Source organism: Cygnus olor, chromosome 2 (genome assembly GCF_009769625.2).
Source record: "Cygnus olor isolate bCygOlo1 chromosome 2, bCygOlo1.pri.v2, whole genome shotgun sequence".
Classification (NCBI taxonomy): Eukaryota; Metazoa; Chordata; class Aves; order Anseriformes; family Anatidae; genus Cygnus; species Cygnus olor.
The window spans coordinates 63986955-64001600 of record NC_049170.1 but is presented as its reverse complement, the minus strand read 5'-3'; the positions used below and the strand labels follow the sequence as shown (position 1 = coordinate 64001600).

The window sequence follows — 14646 nt, the reverse complement described above, 5'->3', positions numbered from 1 at the left end:
AAAGCATTTGATTTTCTACAGTCTGATATGTGGAACTCATGTGAGAGGCAGCAGGTCACTGGATTTGGCTTTACTTCCTAATGCTGGCACCCAAAAATTTAGAGATGACCTGTTGCTCAATTTTTATTTAATAAAATAAAATAAAATACTCCTACATTCTTAGAAATGTGCAATGAAATTGAGTTTTGCTTTTCATTTTGTTTGTCACTGTAACAGTGTTGTACTATTCCTCTTATTCCCCCTGCATGTGATCAGGTGGTTCTTCAAGAAATCTCCTCAATTTAATGAAAAGGTGAGTGTTTGATGGGATTTGAAGACTGACTGCAGGTACAGAAGTGTGTCTGGGGTCCTACACCCTCAAATGGAAGAAGCAGAGCCCTGTAATGAATGTGTTATCCAGAAGTGTCTCAAGAAGCAGAGCTTCACTTGGCCACTCTGCCCTAAGTAGTCGGTCTCTTCTCTGGTATCAACATTCATTAACAGAGGAAAAACTGTTTTCGGATGTGGGTCTCACCATCCCCAGGGCCTTGACCCTAAGCCAATGGAGTATTTCCAGTGATTTTAGGGAAGAGGCTAAGTCTTTCCTTAAATTTGTTTTTTGGGTCTCCCTGACTCCATTACTCCTGGTTTGTAGCAATGTGGATAGACACAGGCAGGCCTGCTGTGTTATCTCCGTATGGGTATGATTGAGTAGCTACCAGATAGGGAGAGGCAGTAGCTCTCCTTTTCAGATGAATTTGGGTCAGCCGTGGGATGGTTGCATTTAACTTAGCCTGCTCCATGCTGATGTAGTTCATGTCCTAAGAGCTTTATAGTTCTCTGCTGCAGAGAAAGTATTAATGAATCCTTCCTCTCTAGCACTGAACTGCAAGCCACATCCTGATTTGATCTTGAGCCCAATCCTACACATAAACTTAGTTGTCAGCCACACATAGTCTTCTTCTCCCATCTCTAACTAAAAACCTCCTGACTTGATTTATGGCTTTGCCCTGAAATGGAGCTGCTTGATTTGGCTTCTGAATACTGCAAAGATAGAAAACCAGCAAGAAAAGAAGTGAGAAAGACAAGTCCATAAGGGGATAAGAGGGACAAGGAAAAAAATAATATGTAAGAACATGGACTAAAATACAAAATTATAGGAAAAAAAAAAAAAGAAAAAAAAGAAAGCCTAGAAGTGTAGTCATCTGAGCATTGGCCAAAATTGAACAAGCTACTTCCAATTCACATGGTGTGTGATTCAGACATTGAGAATATATTTGCCCATTAATATGCTGCTGATTTATCTTTCAGCTTGGCTAGAAACCAGCTGTTGGACAATCCAGCCATAGTTATCTATGCTACAATTGGGAATGACGTCTGCAACGGGTAAGGTCTAATCAGTACTAACATTTATATGGTCGTAAATTTGGCTTCTTTAGAGTACTCCTGGCTTTTTGGACATTTCTGTCTCATTGCTTTGAGCCTACCTTTAATGTCATTTTTCTTTGCTGCTGATCTTTGCTTCATTCTTATTTTTCTGCTAAAAATACTGGTTATCTCCTTACCTGTCTCTGTTGTTGACACCTACCTGTCCTTATTCAGAGCTTGTCTGTCTTTCTTTCACGGTGATTAAATGACCAAAGGCATATTTGAAGCTTAATATTCCTTGCAAAGTAGATGAAATGAAAACAACAGGAGGAAAAAAAAAGAGCATTATGAGCATGTATATCCGTCTTATCCAGTGTACCATCTCCCATCAGACGAGGTAGCGTTACAGGTCTACCTTTTCTGAAGAACCACGGTGTGGTCCTCTGTCGAGGTCTAATTTCACCCTGCCTCTGAGCATGCTGCCTGCAGCCTTAATTGTGCTCTCCTAACAGGTTTTTTGTCTTTCTGGCTTTACTCCTATCACAAGCTCAGCGGGAGAATGAACTGAAGCTTTCCAAACTAACAGTTCTGGCACTACCCATTAACAACACTCGCAGGGGTGCACAGAGGTCACCATTTCGATGCTTCTCTTCCTCCCATAGTGAGAAATCCGCAGCCCAGAAAGTTTGCACAAAAGCCACCTTTCAACCAGGCCAATGCACAGCACATCCACGCTCCAGCTTTGGTTTTTCAAGTGGTCCAAATGGACACTTTGTCGGCCTAACATTATTTTCACCTTGATGGAGCTTCAGATTGCCTTTTTAGCCAGTGATGTGGTTTAACCCAGCAGACAGCTAAACACCACACAGTCATTTGCTCGCTCCACCGCCCTGCAGTGGGATGGGGGAGAAAATTGAAACGTGCAAGAATTCCTGGGATGAGATAAGGACCATTTAATAAGGAAGAAAAAAATAAAGAAAAAAAATATATATATATATTAAAACAAGTGATGTACAATGCAATTGCTCACCACCTGCTGACCAATGCCCAGCCATTCTCAGAGCAGCAGCCCCCCCAGTTTTATTTCTGAGCATGAGCCCATAGGATATGGGACATCCCTGTGGTCAGTGTGTGCCAGCTGTCCTGGCTGTGTCCCCTCCCAGCTCCTGGCGCACCCCCAGCCTCCTCGCTGGCAGGGCAGCACCAGCAGCTGAAACCCTTGTCCCTGTGCAAGCATTGCTCTGCAGCAGCTAAAAGATGGGTGTGTTATTGTTCTTATCCTAAATCCAGAACACAGCACCATAGCAGCTACTGGGAAGACAATTAACTCTATCCCAGCCAAAACGAGGACAGACAAAGAAATAAATCTGATTAACATGGACACTTTCAAAACACTCAAAACATTTTATTAAATGATGCACATGCAGGTAAGTCTCCTTTCAGAGCTTTTAAAGTCTCACCTGCAAATTGTGTAATTAAGTTGGAGCTATTATTAAGGCTGCCAGGCTTTGCCTCTAAAACACCCCATTTTCAGTGTCCTAAAACTTCGCTTATCAGCAAGTTCACCATTGAGCTGAGTGGGAAAAGCAGTCACAGCCATCCCTCCAGGCCTCCTGCTGCCTGCTGGCATGGCTGTCCTGGGCATCTGGTTATCCAGAAGTTTCTGGAGTATTGCTACAACCACCTCCAAGGTGACGAATCCTACTAAATATAAAAGACTTCAGAGGTGTCTTCTTACACGCATGGGCCAGGCTCTGTTGAGCATGTATTTCAACTCTGCTGTTTTGCTAAAGTCACTGCTTTTCCCTCTGATTAACTCCCATGCTGCAGGTTAATCCTTTTGCTTCCCCTGCGTCTAACCCTGCTTTCTATTCTTGCCTAAAGAAAAAGGGAATCTCTCCTCAAAATTTAAACCATTTTGGCCTCGCATCATCCACTTGTATGTTCCAAAACAGTATTACTCAAAATGCCGCTTGTTGTTTTATCCCAGTGCCTATTACCTGGCAGAGACATTCTTGTCTGCTCCAATTCTCTTTGCTGTCTGTTTTTCTCCACAACACCCGTAGCATCAAAAGAAGCTGTGGCTGTGGTGATCCCTGTGACTCCAGCAAGGAAAGGTGCTGCAGCTCCTATAGAAACACACTGTTTCCATCAAGTAGGGTGGGTAGCAGAGAGGGATTTTTGAGGATCCAGTCATTGTCTGGCTCTGATAATACCCACAGAGGTTACAGAGGATGTGGAGCATCTGATGGACCTGACTTCAAACCTAAAGCTAGACAAATAAAAACCTTTTCAAGGACAGCTTTAAAGTGCAGTAATAGAGCCCTTCTGGTCATATCCTGTATTTTGCCTTCAGATGAGAGAGCAATATGCTGAGGACAGCTTATAGCCAAAGAATTGTTAAAATGCCAGTATTTCATCCCATGTGAAGAGCGGGGCAATGTGTTACGTGGATGCTCATAGAGGAAAAAGATAATGAAATTGGCAGCATGCGTTGTATGTTCCCAGTAGTCTCCACACTGTGGTGTCCAAACAGAGGGATTAGAAAAATAAAGACAGATGGCAACGGTATCTCTCAACCCACTGAGGTGTAAATGTGGGACACATGGACCTGGAACAACAACAAAAAAAAGCAACAAGAAAATAATGAACGCCAGCAGCCCCAGATGCTGTGCAGTTACTGTGTGTTAGTTGCATTTGGGGTAAGGCACTGCTTCTCCAGCCTCTCTTTCCCAGCTTTGCAGTTACGTATGTGTATGTATGTGCATATGTGCATGCATGCATATGGGCACGTGAGCTCTCAATGAAAACCACACGTGCACCTGGTGGCCCCGTATGCCAGTGGCCCAAACACTGGGCATGTTACAGATGTGATTAGAAAGCAGCACTGAGGATGAAACATGGTCTGGGGAAGATTTATTTGGATTGGTGGTGTGAGACCAGACCTGCCCTGCAGGATGTGGTGGTACCAGGTGACGGAGAAGGTCTCCGTGCAGCCAAGCACCCTACCATTGATGGCCATTTGCTTATGTGCTGACACGATGAGTGGTGGCAAACATCAGCTTACAGAGGTCCCAGGTGTGCAGAAGCCATCCCTGGTGCTGCCTCCCTTATTGCACAAGCCAAAATGCATGTACCCACAAGACAGCTTGCTTCTTGGCTGGTTTTAATTTCAAAGCCTGGCACAGAGAGGAAATGTGAAGAAATGCATGGAAACACCTGCGTGACTACAGTGGAGAATGACAAGAGGTTGTGGTGCTATGAATGTCATATTAATTTCATCTCCTGCTGATGTGTTTGCTTGCCGTAGCGGTCTTACATCAGAGCAGTAGTTTGAAATCAAGTGCAGCAACACCTGTAGGCAAAAATGAAGTAATTTAAGGGCAAAACCACAGTCTTGTCTCAAAAGTACCTTGCTCGGGTGGCTGTCACAAGCATGAGCTTGAATCTTAATACTGTTTTTCAGTTCTCCCTAACCAGAAATTCTCAAATGCTGTGGAAGCACATTCTGCATTAAGATAAGTTTCTAGGCCCAGGGAACGTGTCTAATTACTATATTGTATGCAAAATGCAGCAGCTAAAGAACCCCAAATCCTAATAAGGGGAATGCAGTACTCCCACAGGGAACTCAGTTACCCCAGAGCACAACCATTTCTGGATGTCTAGTCCTCAAGACAAAACAGCAAAGCTTGTGAAGGCTCCTGCTTTCGGAGGGCATTCACCAACAAGCAGTCCCGCTTGATTTCCCAACATCTCAGTCATCCCCACACTGAGTTTGCCCTTCTCTTACCCATGGGAAAGCCATAGGTTGGGGGCATGGAACTCAAAGGACTTCTCCAGGGAAAGGTCTCCATACTCCTGTACCACATGGAAGATTTGAGCATGCTCTTAGGATGAAGGCTTCCAGAAAAAGCCCTTTGTCTCTGAAAACCTTGGTCAAGCTGAGTTGCACCACCATGGCAGGACCACCCTCATTTTCCCAGCCCTTGGCTCCTGCTGGGACAGGATTACCTCATTGGGAATGTTTTCACCCTCTTCTTCATCACCCTTTGCAGACGCATGGCAATAGCTCTAAAGGGAGAGCACATAAGTGCCCTTTATATAATAAAGTGGTTGTTTCAATAATATAACTAGAGCAGGGTTCTCTAGGTAGCCTGGGTGAGTTTGTTTGTTTTTCTTATACAAGTTGAAATTTATTTCAACTTTAGGATTTTATTTTCCTGCAGCATTTACAGCTACGTGCAAGGGAAGGACAAACCGGAGTCTGGGAGTCTGGATTGGAGAGGTTCAGGCCCACTGGCAAGCTATAAAACATGGGCATTTAGTCCGTGTGGGACACTGTCACAGCTCCTGCATCCTAGTGGACATTTCTGAGGACTAATTTAGCTTCAATACCTCCTCCTTCTCCCTCCAGTCTCCTATATTCATTTGGACCTCTCACTGCTCTCTTGCAGCATGGTGGTAGGAGGTGTACAAGATGTGGGAGGCAAAGCCGGCTTAGATATTCCTACCTGGCGTAATTGAACAGGATGTTGAATGTGAGGTACACACAGCACGTAGTGGGGGAAGCCATCCTTGCATCTGTTCTGGGGCATCCCTCACCCTGAAGCCATGTGTGCAGAACAGCACTGGTTTCCCCCAGTTTGAATCACAGAGGCTAAAATAAAATCACCAGGTGCAGTAGCCTGGGGATTCCTTTTCCTGATGAAACTTGGCTTAGACATCAGACCAGTCAAATGGCAGTCCCAGACTGGAGTTTGACAAGTATGCCATGGTCGGTATCTTTGCAATCAGCAAAAACAGCATGGGCTTTTAATGACTAGAAACTGGCAAGTTTCTGGATTTATAGCAAGTGGCTTGAGATGCTTTGCAACAGCTGCAAAGAGGCTCTCTAGTGGTTCTACATGGATCTCAGCACCACGAGAAACCAATATAGTCATAGTCTGCTTCATAGCTCCGATTCACCACTTGGTAGTGTAAATAAAGACTAACTCATTTCAAACAATGGCATTACTCTACCATAAAACTAGGAAGAGAGCTAAGGCTTTTCTCCTACGTGGCGGTCACTCCACAAAAAATGGTTGCATGTCTGCCTGTGTTTTTATCAGGGAGAAGGCTTTTGTTTGTTACACTGAGGGAGATTTCTGCATCACTTTTTGTTTTGGCAATAAGAACAAGAGATTAAAGCACATTAGCATCACTTCTATAAGGTTTTATTTAGCTAACCTAACATGTAAGAACAGAAGACAAGAAAACACTTTAATTTCAAGTGCCTGTTTGGTGGCACTGTATTACTTGACACAATGTCCTGTTTGTGTCCTCTCCTTCTGCAGGAACCATGACACCCTAGCTCACATGACAACCCCCAAAGAAATGCTCTCCAATGTCATACAAGCTCTGCGTTACCTGGACTCACGGCTTCCAAATGGCAGCCACGTGATTTTAACAGGCTTGGTGGATGGACGCTTCCTCTGGGATAATCTGCATGACAGATACCATCCTCTAGGTAAATATGAGATGTTGTGGGGTCCTCTTGGCTATCTGCCCGCTCCTGTTTCCTTCTGTCCCTGAATAATTTATGGATCTGTTGACATATTTCAAGCAAACCTGACAGAGTGGAGGAGATCTGGAAAATATGAGCTGGATGTTGGCTGTACAGTAGAAGTAAGAGTCACCCCCAGTGCAGAATAGAGCACCTAGAACGCAGATCCCTATGGTGCCCATGCCCCCCCCCCCCACCAGCCAGACCCAATCAACTCCAAACCAGGCTCAACATATGCTGTGGATGTGCAAACAAGACGTTCTGCTTCAGTCTTGTCCCAAAATTGTGGCCAGCCTGACCATGCTTCATTCTGGATCTTGTTACAGGTGGAGCTTGACATCTGGTGAGCAGCTCCACTCACTGACTGATGGGTGTCTTGATAATGCTGGGTGTGGACTGGGACAGAATTAATCCAGGGAGTTGCAAAAGACTGAGTAGATGCTAAAGGAATAAATTTTCCACAAGCTTTGGGTGTCTGGCACCTCCTACGCTGCATACAGGTGTAACAACCGAAACATCACTCCATGTATAGGCACGTTTTGGGTCTTTCTCTCAGAGTGCAGTTGCCATAAGGTTCTTTGAGGCAGTGTTTGCAGGGATTTGGAGGCTAACTTTGGGAGCCTATCTCCTCAGAGCACACTGAGAGCACATGCAGAGAAGCTGCATGTCTGACCATTGACTGACCACTTGCTCATGCTGTGTCAAACAGCAAAGAGAAACATCGTCATGGTGGAGTTGCATTAACACATGACAATACCAGACATACTGCACTGTGGTTAGGCTGGTGTCTGTGCCTCTGGGGTCAGTGTGGGCACATTTCCATGGAGAATTGGGACATTTATGGGGTGACAGGTTTGGAAACGTGTTCCAGAACCCCTTCTGTACAAATTCCTACCACCCCAAAGTCAATAAAGAAAGAATGTGAAATATTTCATCCTGCTAGCAAAACGTGTTTTTATACAAGCAAGTATATTCAACATTCTCCATTTAAGTGTAGGCATAAGGAACCAGCGAGGCCATTCTGCTGTCAAGTTTTAGACCAAAAGCATGTTCCTTTTGTCTCTGGGTAAATGAATCTCCCGTGCATCTAAGTGGGAAGTTGTTGCCATATTAGTCTTCATCAGTAAATGGAGAGAGAAAGAGAAGCTAATGCACATCATTAAAATGGTAGATTACATCTTCAGATGAATTTGGCAACCACAGGGTATTAGAGCTTTGAAGAAGCGCTGTGCCTGGTTTCCCAAGGTTAATCATTGCCAATGGCCCCATAGATTTTTCTTAATATTCTACACGTTATTTTATCCCTCTAAAGTACATGCCTCTTAGGAAGTCTGAGGTATCCATTTCTGCTGTTTTCTTGATTCATCATCACATTTTCTCTAATAAGCACTGTATTATTATCAAGTGAAAACAGAAAAAAAAAAAAAAAAACCTCCCATCCCTTCTGGCACAGAGTGAGCCTGTGATAATTATTTTTCAGTCACATAAACTCACTTCTTTGCTTGAGTGCATGTTTATCACATGGGCAGTTCCTCTACTGGATATCTAATTATCAGAGCTAACACGTAGCATTTTTGGCACAAACCAAACCGGGAGCGGTTAGCTATACGACCAGTTGGCAATTTTTCAGAGGGCTTCATTCGCCTTGGAGGGAACCAATTTATCCTAAGCAGCATTCTGCAGCAAGACATCACTTCTGGCAGATCCTCTGATGGGTTGTGAGGAGGTTTCCCTGCTTGGCAGCCAGTCAGGCACCACCAGACATCGCTCTGGGTTTCAGCCAAAATACCCACCTGGGCTCACGTCAGCCAAACCCATCAGCTGCTGCAGCTCTTTGCTCCCCACTCCCCCCCACAGCCCATCTCAGAGCCTGACACTTTGGGGCTATGTGGGTCTGGGACTTCCCCACCAACCCTTGATCTTTGAGGTCCCCAGTCATTTCCGTGGGGAATGGATACTGCTGCAGGGTGAGATAGGCAGGAATTGCACCTGTACCGTGGAGATCCTACAAAGCAGCCTGAGGAGCCTGTTTAATTTGGGTGATATCATACTCTGCAGTTCCTGAAACAGCAATGACAAAAACTACATGTTTCAGCACTGCAAAAATAATGAAGTCTGATGGGATGCTCAGCGTGCCACAAACTTAGAGAACTGAGTGTCCATTTAATCTCCATCCTGGCTGTAGTCACCAAAGAAGCAAAAGGATTGATAAAATGGGTATTTTTCTTAACAAGCAAGGTTATTGTGCAGCATAGTGAATTTCAGGGAATGTCAACTGGGTGTTTAACTTGGTGCTTGAATTTGCTCACCCACAGAAGTATCCACGTCCCTCAGTGACAGCAAAATTGTTTCTCCCTTGTAAAGCTGTCCTCTCTGAGACAGATGCAACGCTTGGTGTACACACACTCACCTTCAGCCTTCCTTTTGGCTGTGCAATGGCTGTGTTTTGTTCGGAGAGTGAGATGTGCAAATGGATGACATACCAGTCAGCACCTCCCGGACCCACAAGGGTGGTCGTGGTGGGGCTCCCACGGTGCCTCTCCCCACCTGGGGCTCTGATGCATGGGGAGGAACACATGGAGCCACAAAGAAAAGCGATGGTGGTGCCTTTGGCCATTGGCCATGCAGAGCTTCCCTCTCTGTTTTGCAGGGCAGCTGAACAGAGACATCACCTACAGCCAGCTTTACTCTTTCCTCAACTGCCTCGAGGTAAGGTCTGCCTTAGGAGCATCCCTCTGCTCTCCTCTGCTCTCCGCCTGCCCACTGATAACGTGCTGTCTCCTCTGCCCACCTAGGTGAGCCCCTGCAATGGCTGGCTGACTCCCAACGAGACCCTCAGGAACCTGACCTCAGAGGTAAGGAGGAATACCAACTCTGCGGTGGTCGCATAAGTCCACCCTCTTGCCCCTTATGTTTTATAGAATGATAGGATCATCTAGGTTGGAAAAGACCTTCAAGATCATCAAGTCCAACCACAAACCTGACCTGCCGAGTCCCTTCACTCAGCCATGCCCTTGTGCTGTATCCACACAACTCTTAAACACCTCCAGGGATGGAGACCTCACCTCTTCCCAGGGCAGGCCCTTCCAATGCCTGACTGCCCCCTCCATGTAGAAATTCTTCCTAAATACAAGGTGTTTTGTGTTGTACATCAAAGTGTCTTCACTGAGGAGCACAGGACTCCCCAAATCCTTTCACAATAGCCAGAACAGATGAAAACGCATGGTGTAGATGTAAGACAACAAAAGGAATGGTTTAGATGTAAGACAACAAAAGGAATATGCAACAATTCCATGTCAAGAGAAAGTTTAAATTGAATCTATGTAGTGATATAGTTTTTGCTTTAGTCTTTTATATGATTAATGGTTTCTTGGCCTAAACCTGATATCCCAAATGCAAGACATCAGCTTTTTTTTTTCTTCCAAAGCTGTGGAAACTTCCATGCCCACCCTTTGAAACACCTCGCAGGCTCTCAGAGCAGCACAGTTAAGCTGCAGGCTTTCTAAATGAGCTCCTGTGGTGATCCCTCGGCTGTCCAAATTCATTCTTGAGGAATGTGATCTCTCTCAGACAAAAAACGTTCAGGGTCCTGCTCTTTGAGGAGAAAATGTGCCTGGTAAGGAAGAAACTGCTTATGGAGAAGGTAGTTGCTAGCATGGAGTGTTGATGGCATAGATTTTGCTGGCAGCAGGAGCAGCCCCTGAGAGCAAGATCCTGGCCCGGTCTCTGTCAGGGCTTTGTGCTGATCTCCCTTAGGCACATCGCTGTGGCCTTAATCACCAGGTGGTGCAGACAAGGAGCACACAGGCAGCAGGCAGGAGTGGGAGCAGCTGGACACGGGTGTCCTTTAAAACTGACACTAAAAATCTGGCTGCACATCATAGCAGCCACTTATTCCCTGATTTTTAACCCTGCCCCCTGCAGCCATGTAAAAGAACCAGTAAGCAGATATAGTCAAAGGTGTCGTCTCTGTGCATTGTCATACTAATGTATGCATTCAGTAAACAGAAAATATGGCCTTAATTTCACCAAGGTTTACATACAGGTTTCATTTTATGTCCCATCCCTCTTGACTTATTAAGAATATTCCTAAATCTTTACAGGACTGCAGCTTATATGTTACCTACACCACAGGACATACAGGACATGTAACTGCTGTCCATGTCCAATTCCTGTGTCTGCAGGGCATGAATTAATCTTCCTCCTGGCTTCCTGTCTGAAACTAATTGTCTATGTTATCATCCAAACTGCGCATGTTAAATATTTAGGAGATCCTGATCTCTGTTACGGCTGTAGAAATCACACTGGATATATCAGTTAGGTCTGTGGCCGACGGAGCTAATTTACTCCACTGAAAGTAAGAGCAGAATGTGGTCTGGCTAGCTGAGTGCCAGTACGCATGACGCAGCAGCAGGAAGGATAATGGGAAAGGGGGAACATTTATCGTCTGCAGAAAGTTTCTGTTTTCTTTAAGAGGATTGGAAATGACAGGGCTGCCACTTGTCAAGAGGCCTCTGAAAATGAGAGAGCCTGAATAATTATACAGGACTAGAGCTGCTGCTAGAAGGGGTTTGCGGTAAAATAACTGTATGCTGTGTTCATCGTATTATCTCAGATGAGGTCTCAGTGCAAATCTGCAATGGCACATTGCATCGCGAGCATGGTAGCCCAAAGGCAGAGGATGTCTGGTGCATGTCTGTGTCATGATAAAGAACCCTGATTCTTCTTTCCCCCAGTTACAGGGGGATATTAGCTTTGAAATTCCTGCCTGCACATCAGAGACAAAACCAAAACCCATTCAAAACAGCGTATCAATGAGTTGACATCAAATTGATTTTTGCAGAGAGCCTTACAGCTTTCCAATGTCCTGAAAGAAATAGCGAGAGCTGAGAAATTTGCCAACTTCGATGTTTTCTACATGGATTTCCCACTGAGACAAAGTAAGTTGCTTTTCTCTCTCCTTCTCTCTCAGGCAGCATTCAGTCCAGTGCTGAGCTGTTAATGCCCTCTGTACATGTTAGCTCTGTACCAAGGCAGCCTGAGTGACCCTGGTGGCACTGCCTCCAGAAGACAAATTTTTCTTGGCCAGTTTTCCTCCCTGAGTAACATAGCTGCCCTCCCTTAGCTCAGTGTTTTCAAAAGCATCTCTCCCAATAAGAACTGGCTTCCTTCCTGTGCTTCCTCAAGCACCAGAGTACCTCTGCAGCATTGACTCCAGGACCTTACAAAACTCATCCTTATGTGATCTTAAGTGGCATTAGGCAAGTGCATTACCTAACTCACTTTCTTCCGTAACTGACATTTTAAAGGGAAAAAAAAAAAAAAAAAAGAGCCAGGAATGTATATGCTTGCTCCTCCATTTTAAGAAAAGGATCAGCATGGGCTGAGGGACTGAGGTGGGCAATGTATTCAAGCAGTTAGACAGTGATGGAAAAGCAGGAAAACAGTTTTTTTCCTACATCCAGCCTGAACCTCTTGCGTTTCAATTTATACCCATTGCCTCTTGCCCCACCTTGTACTGCTGTGAAGACCCTGTCCCTGTCCCCTTGTCACCATCCTGAGGGCACTGGGAGCCGCAGGCAGCTACCCCCTGAAGCCACCTCTTCCCCAGGGCAAACCATCCCCATCCCTCAGCTCATGGGGCAGAAGCTCCAGCCCTGGCCACCCTAATACCATGAATTTTTAGATTCTGTATAATAATAATAAAATCTGATCTGCATTTCTTTATAGTGGTATTCACAAGGAGAGGTCCTGCTCGAAAAAAAATTTGCCTGGGGACCATAAGTTCTTTTATTTTTTACTTTTTTTTAATGATAATTTAAATCCCAAAATGTAGACAGCTAAATCTGGAGCCATGAAGGGACAGAAGCAGCCTGGCAGTACTTCAAAGTGTACATCTCTGACACCTCTCCCCATCAGTGTCTGGGTGTCCTTGGAAGCACAAAGCTGCCGAGGCATCGAAGATTATCGCAAAATTCTCAGCCACAGCCAAACCCCATCAAAACTCACTAAATTATTTTATCCTCTACGACACGGTTCATGAAGCTGGGTCTGGGTCTCATGCAGACCACACGAGGGAGGAGGTAAAGAAGACGATGGGATAGGGAGTTTTTTCCACCCAAAACTTAGCTTGGAGACACAGACCTCACTGCAAGTTAGATATCATAGCACAGAGTTTCAGGATGTCCGAGTCTCTTTGTGGGTTTTATATCAGCTACTTAATATTTAACAAGTCATTAGGGTTTGGAACAAACTACCTGCTGGGTAGGCAAATTACTTTAATAAGTTCAATTGCTAACTTCAGGTAATTTATTTGCTTTCACGAAAAGAAACGTCTTAATATAATTTGCTGTTCTTGATTACAGCGCGTTAAATAAATGAGGTAAACAAAATCACACATGCACATACAAACATCGGCTCTGACAGACACTTTGTGAAGTTTCCTGCAGCCCTGGTGCCAACCATGTGAGCTTCCTGTCAGTAAAGCTGTCAGTTTGCGAGCGCGCTCAAAAGCGAGCTAAGGCTGCTGACCTACTTTCTGGTCTCTTTCTGAAGCAAGTGCAGATCCTCCCCTAGACTCTCCAGACATCAAATATTTAGTGGTGGTTGCATGCTGTGATGAGGACACTGACTCCAGGTGGGCCTGTGCATGAGTACATAGCAGCTCCCAACCTCCTTGGAATGAAAACTGGGTATACCAGCATTTATTGTAGGTTTAGATGGACAGTCAAGCTCAGATGCTGCCTTTGGCTGAAGTGCTTAGTGGTTCTATAAAGAAGGGGTGCAATAAATACAGGGTGTGGGTTGCTTTTCTTGTGGGGATGTGAGCAAACTCTATTGTAGTCCAGCCTAGGCAACAGGCACTTTTAAGGCAATCTCCGGCTATACTCAGTGCCTATTTGTCCAAGAATTGCTCTAGGATTTTTGGAGGTCAAGTATAATGGAATAAATTGACCTTTGTTGATAGAAACCTTACTTACTTGCTATTTCTGGACTGGAACAGTAGCGTCTACCAAGCTTTTTTTACAGCACACAGCCTCATACTTGGTGTATAACATCATATAGGGGTTAGGCAAGTTCACACTGTGTGTGTATGTTGTGCGCGCTTGTAATCCCTGGTGTAAAATAGGGTGAAAATGTTTTCATGTCCAATATCATGCAATTTTGAAGCAGACCTTCAAGCCCTGTGCCTTGAAACAAGTTACTTTGGTGTTGAATAAACCATCTCAAGTACATTTCTATAATTAAAGCAGGAACACTGCCAGTCTGTGAATTCCAAGTCAGAATATACCCAGGTATCACTTCTTGACACAACTGCCAGAGTCCAGCGAACAGTGGCAGTTCTAGGTCAGAACTGTAGCACTTGAAAGGAGAACATTTTTCTCATGACAGGATGCCTGTATAACACTATTAAGAATTCTTAATCTGTCATTATAAAAAAAGATATGAAATTTACAGTCTGTTAATGCTATATCCACCAGTCCCGTGTTTGATCACTCTACAGCCCTTTTGAAGAAAGCAAGCTTTTTACTTCTCTAATGGCTCTGGGGCTTACAGTACAGCAGCATTTGCATTGAATGTCATGCTTATGTAATTCAAAAGGTTATTCTGTTGGAGTTGAAAAAGATCACTCAGAAGAAAAGTAACTGAAAATGACATCTTATTCCTGCAGACATCAGCCCCGGAAAATACTGTGTTACCCTCTATTTCTCTAAAAATCACTGTTTTCTTTAGCTTTTCTTCATATATTTGTACAC

General features: G+C 44.6%; 1 protein-coding gene across 3 annotated transcripts in view; it reads left to right on the top strand.

Annotated features, from left to right (window-relative positions):
• AOAH (acyloxyacyl hydrolase) overlaps positions 1–14646 on the top strand; it is a 77974-nt gene that overhangs the window by 54060 nt on the left and 9268 nt on the right. For all 3 annotated transcript variants that reach the window (XM_040545676.1, XM_040545674.1, XM_040545675.1), the window contains exons 15-20: positions 256–292; positions 1291–1365; positions 6681–6853; positions 9540–9598; positions 9685–9744; positions 11733–11829. In XM_040545676.1, coding sequence (XP_040401610.1) covers positions 256–292; positions 1291–1365; positions 6681–6853; positions 9540–9598; positions 9685–9744; positions 11733–11829 — 501 coding nt within the window. The remainder of the gene's footprint in view (positions 1–255; positions 293–1290; positions 1366–6680; positions 6854–9539; positions 9599–9684; positions 9745–11732; positions 11830–14646) is intronic.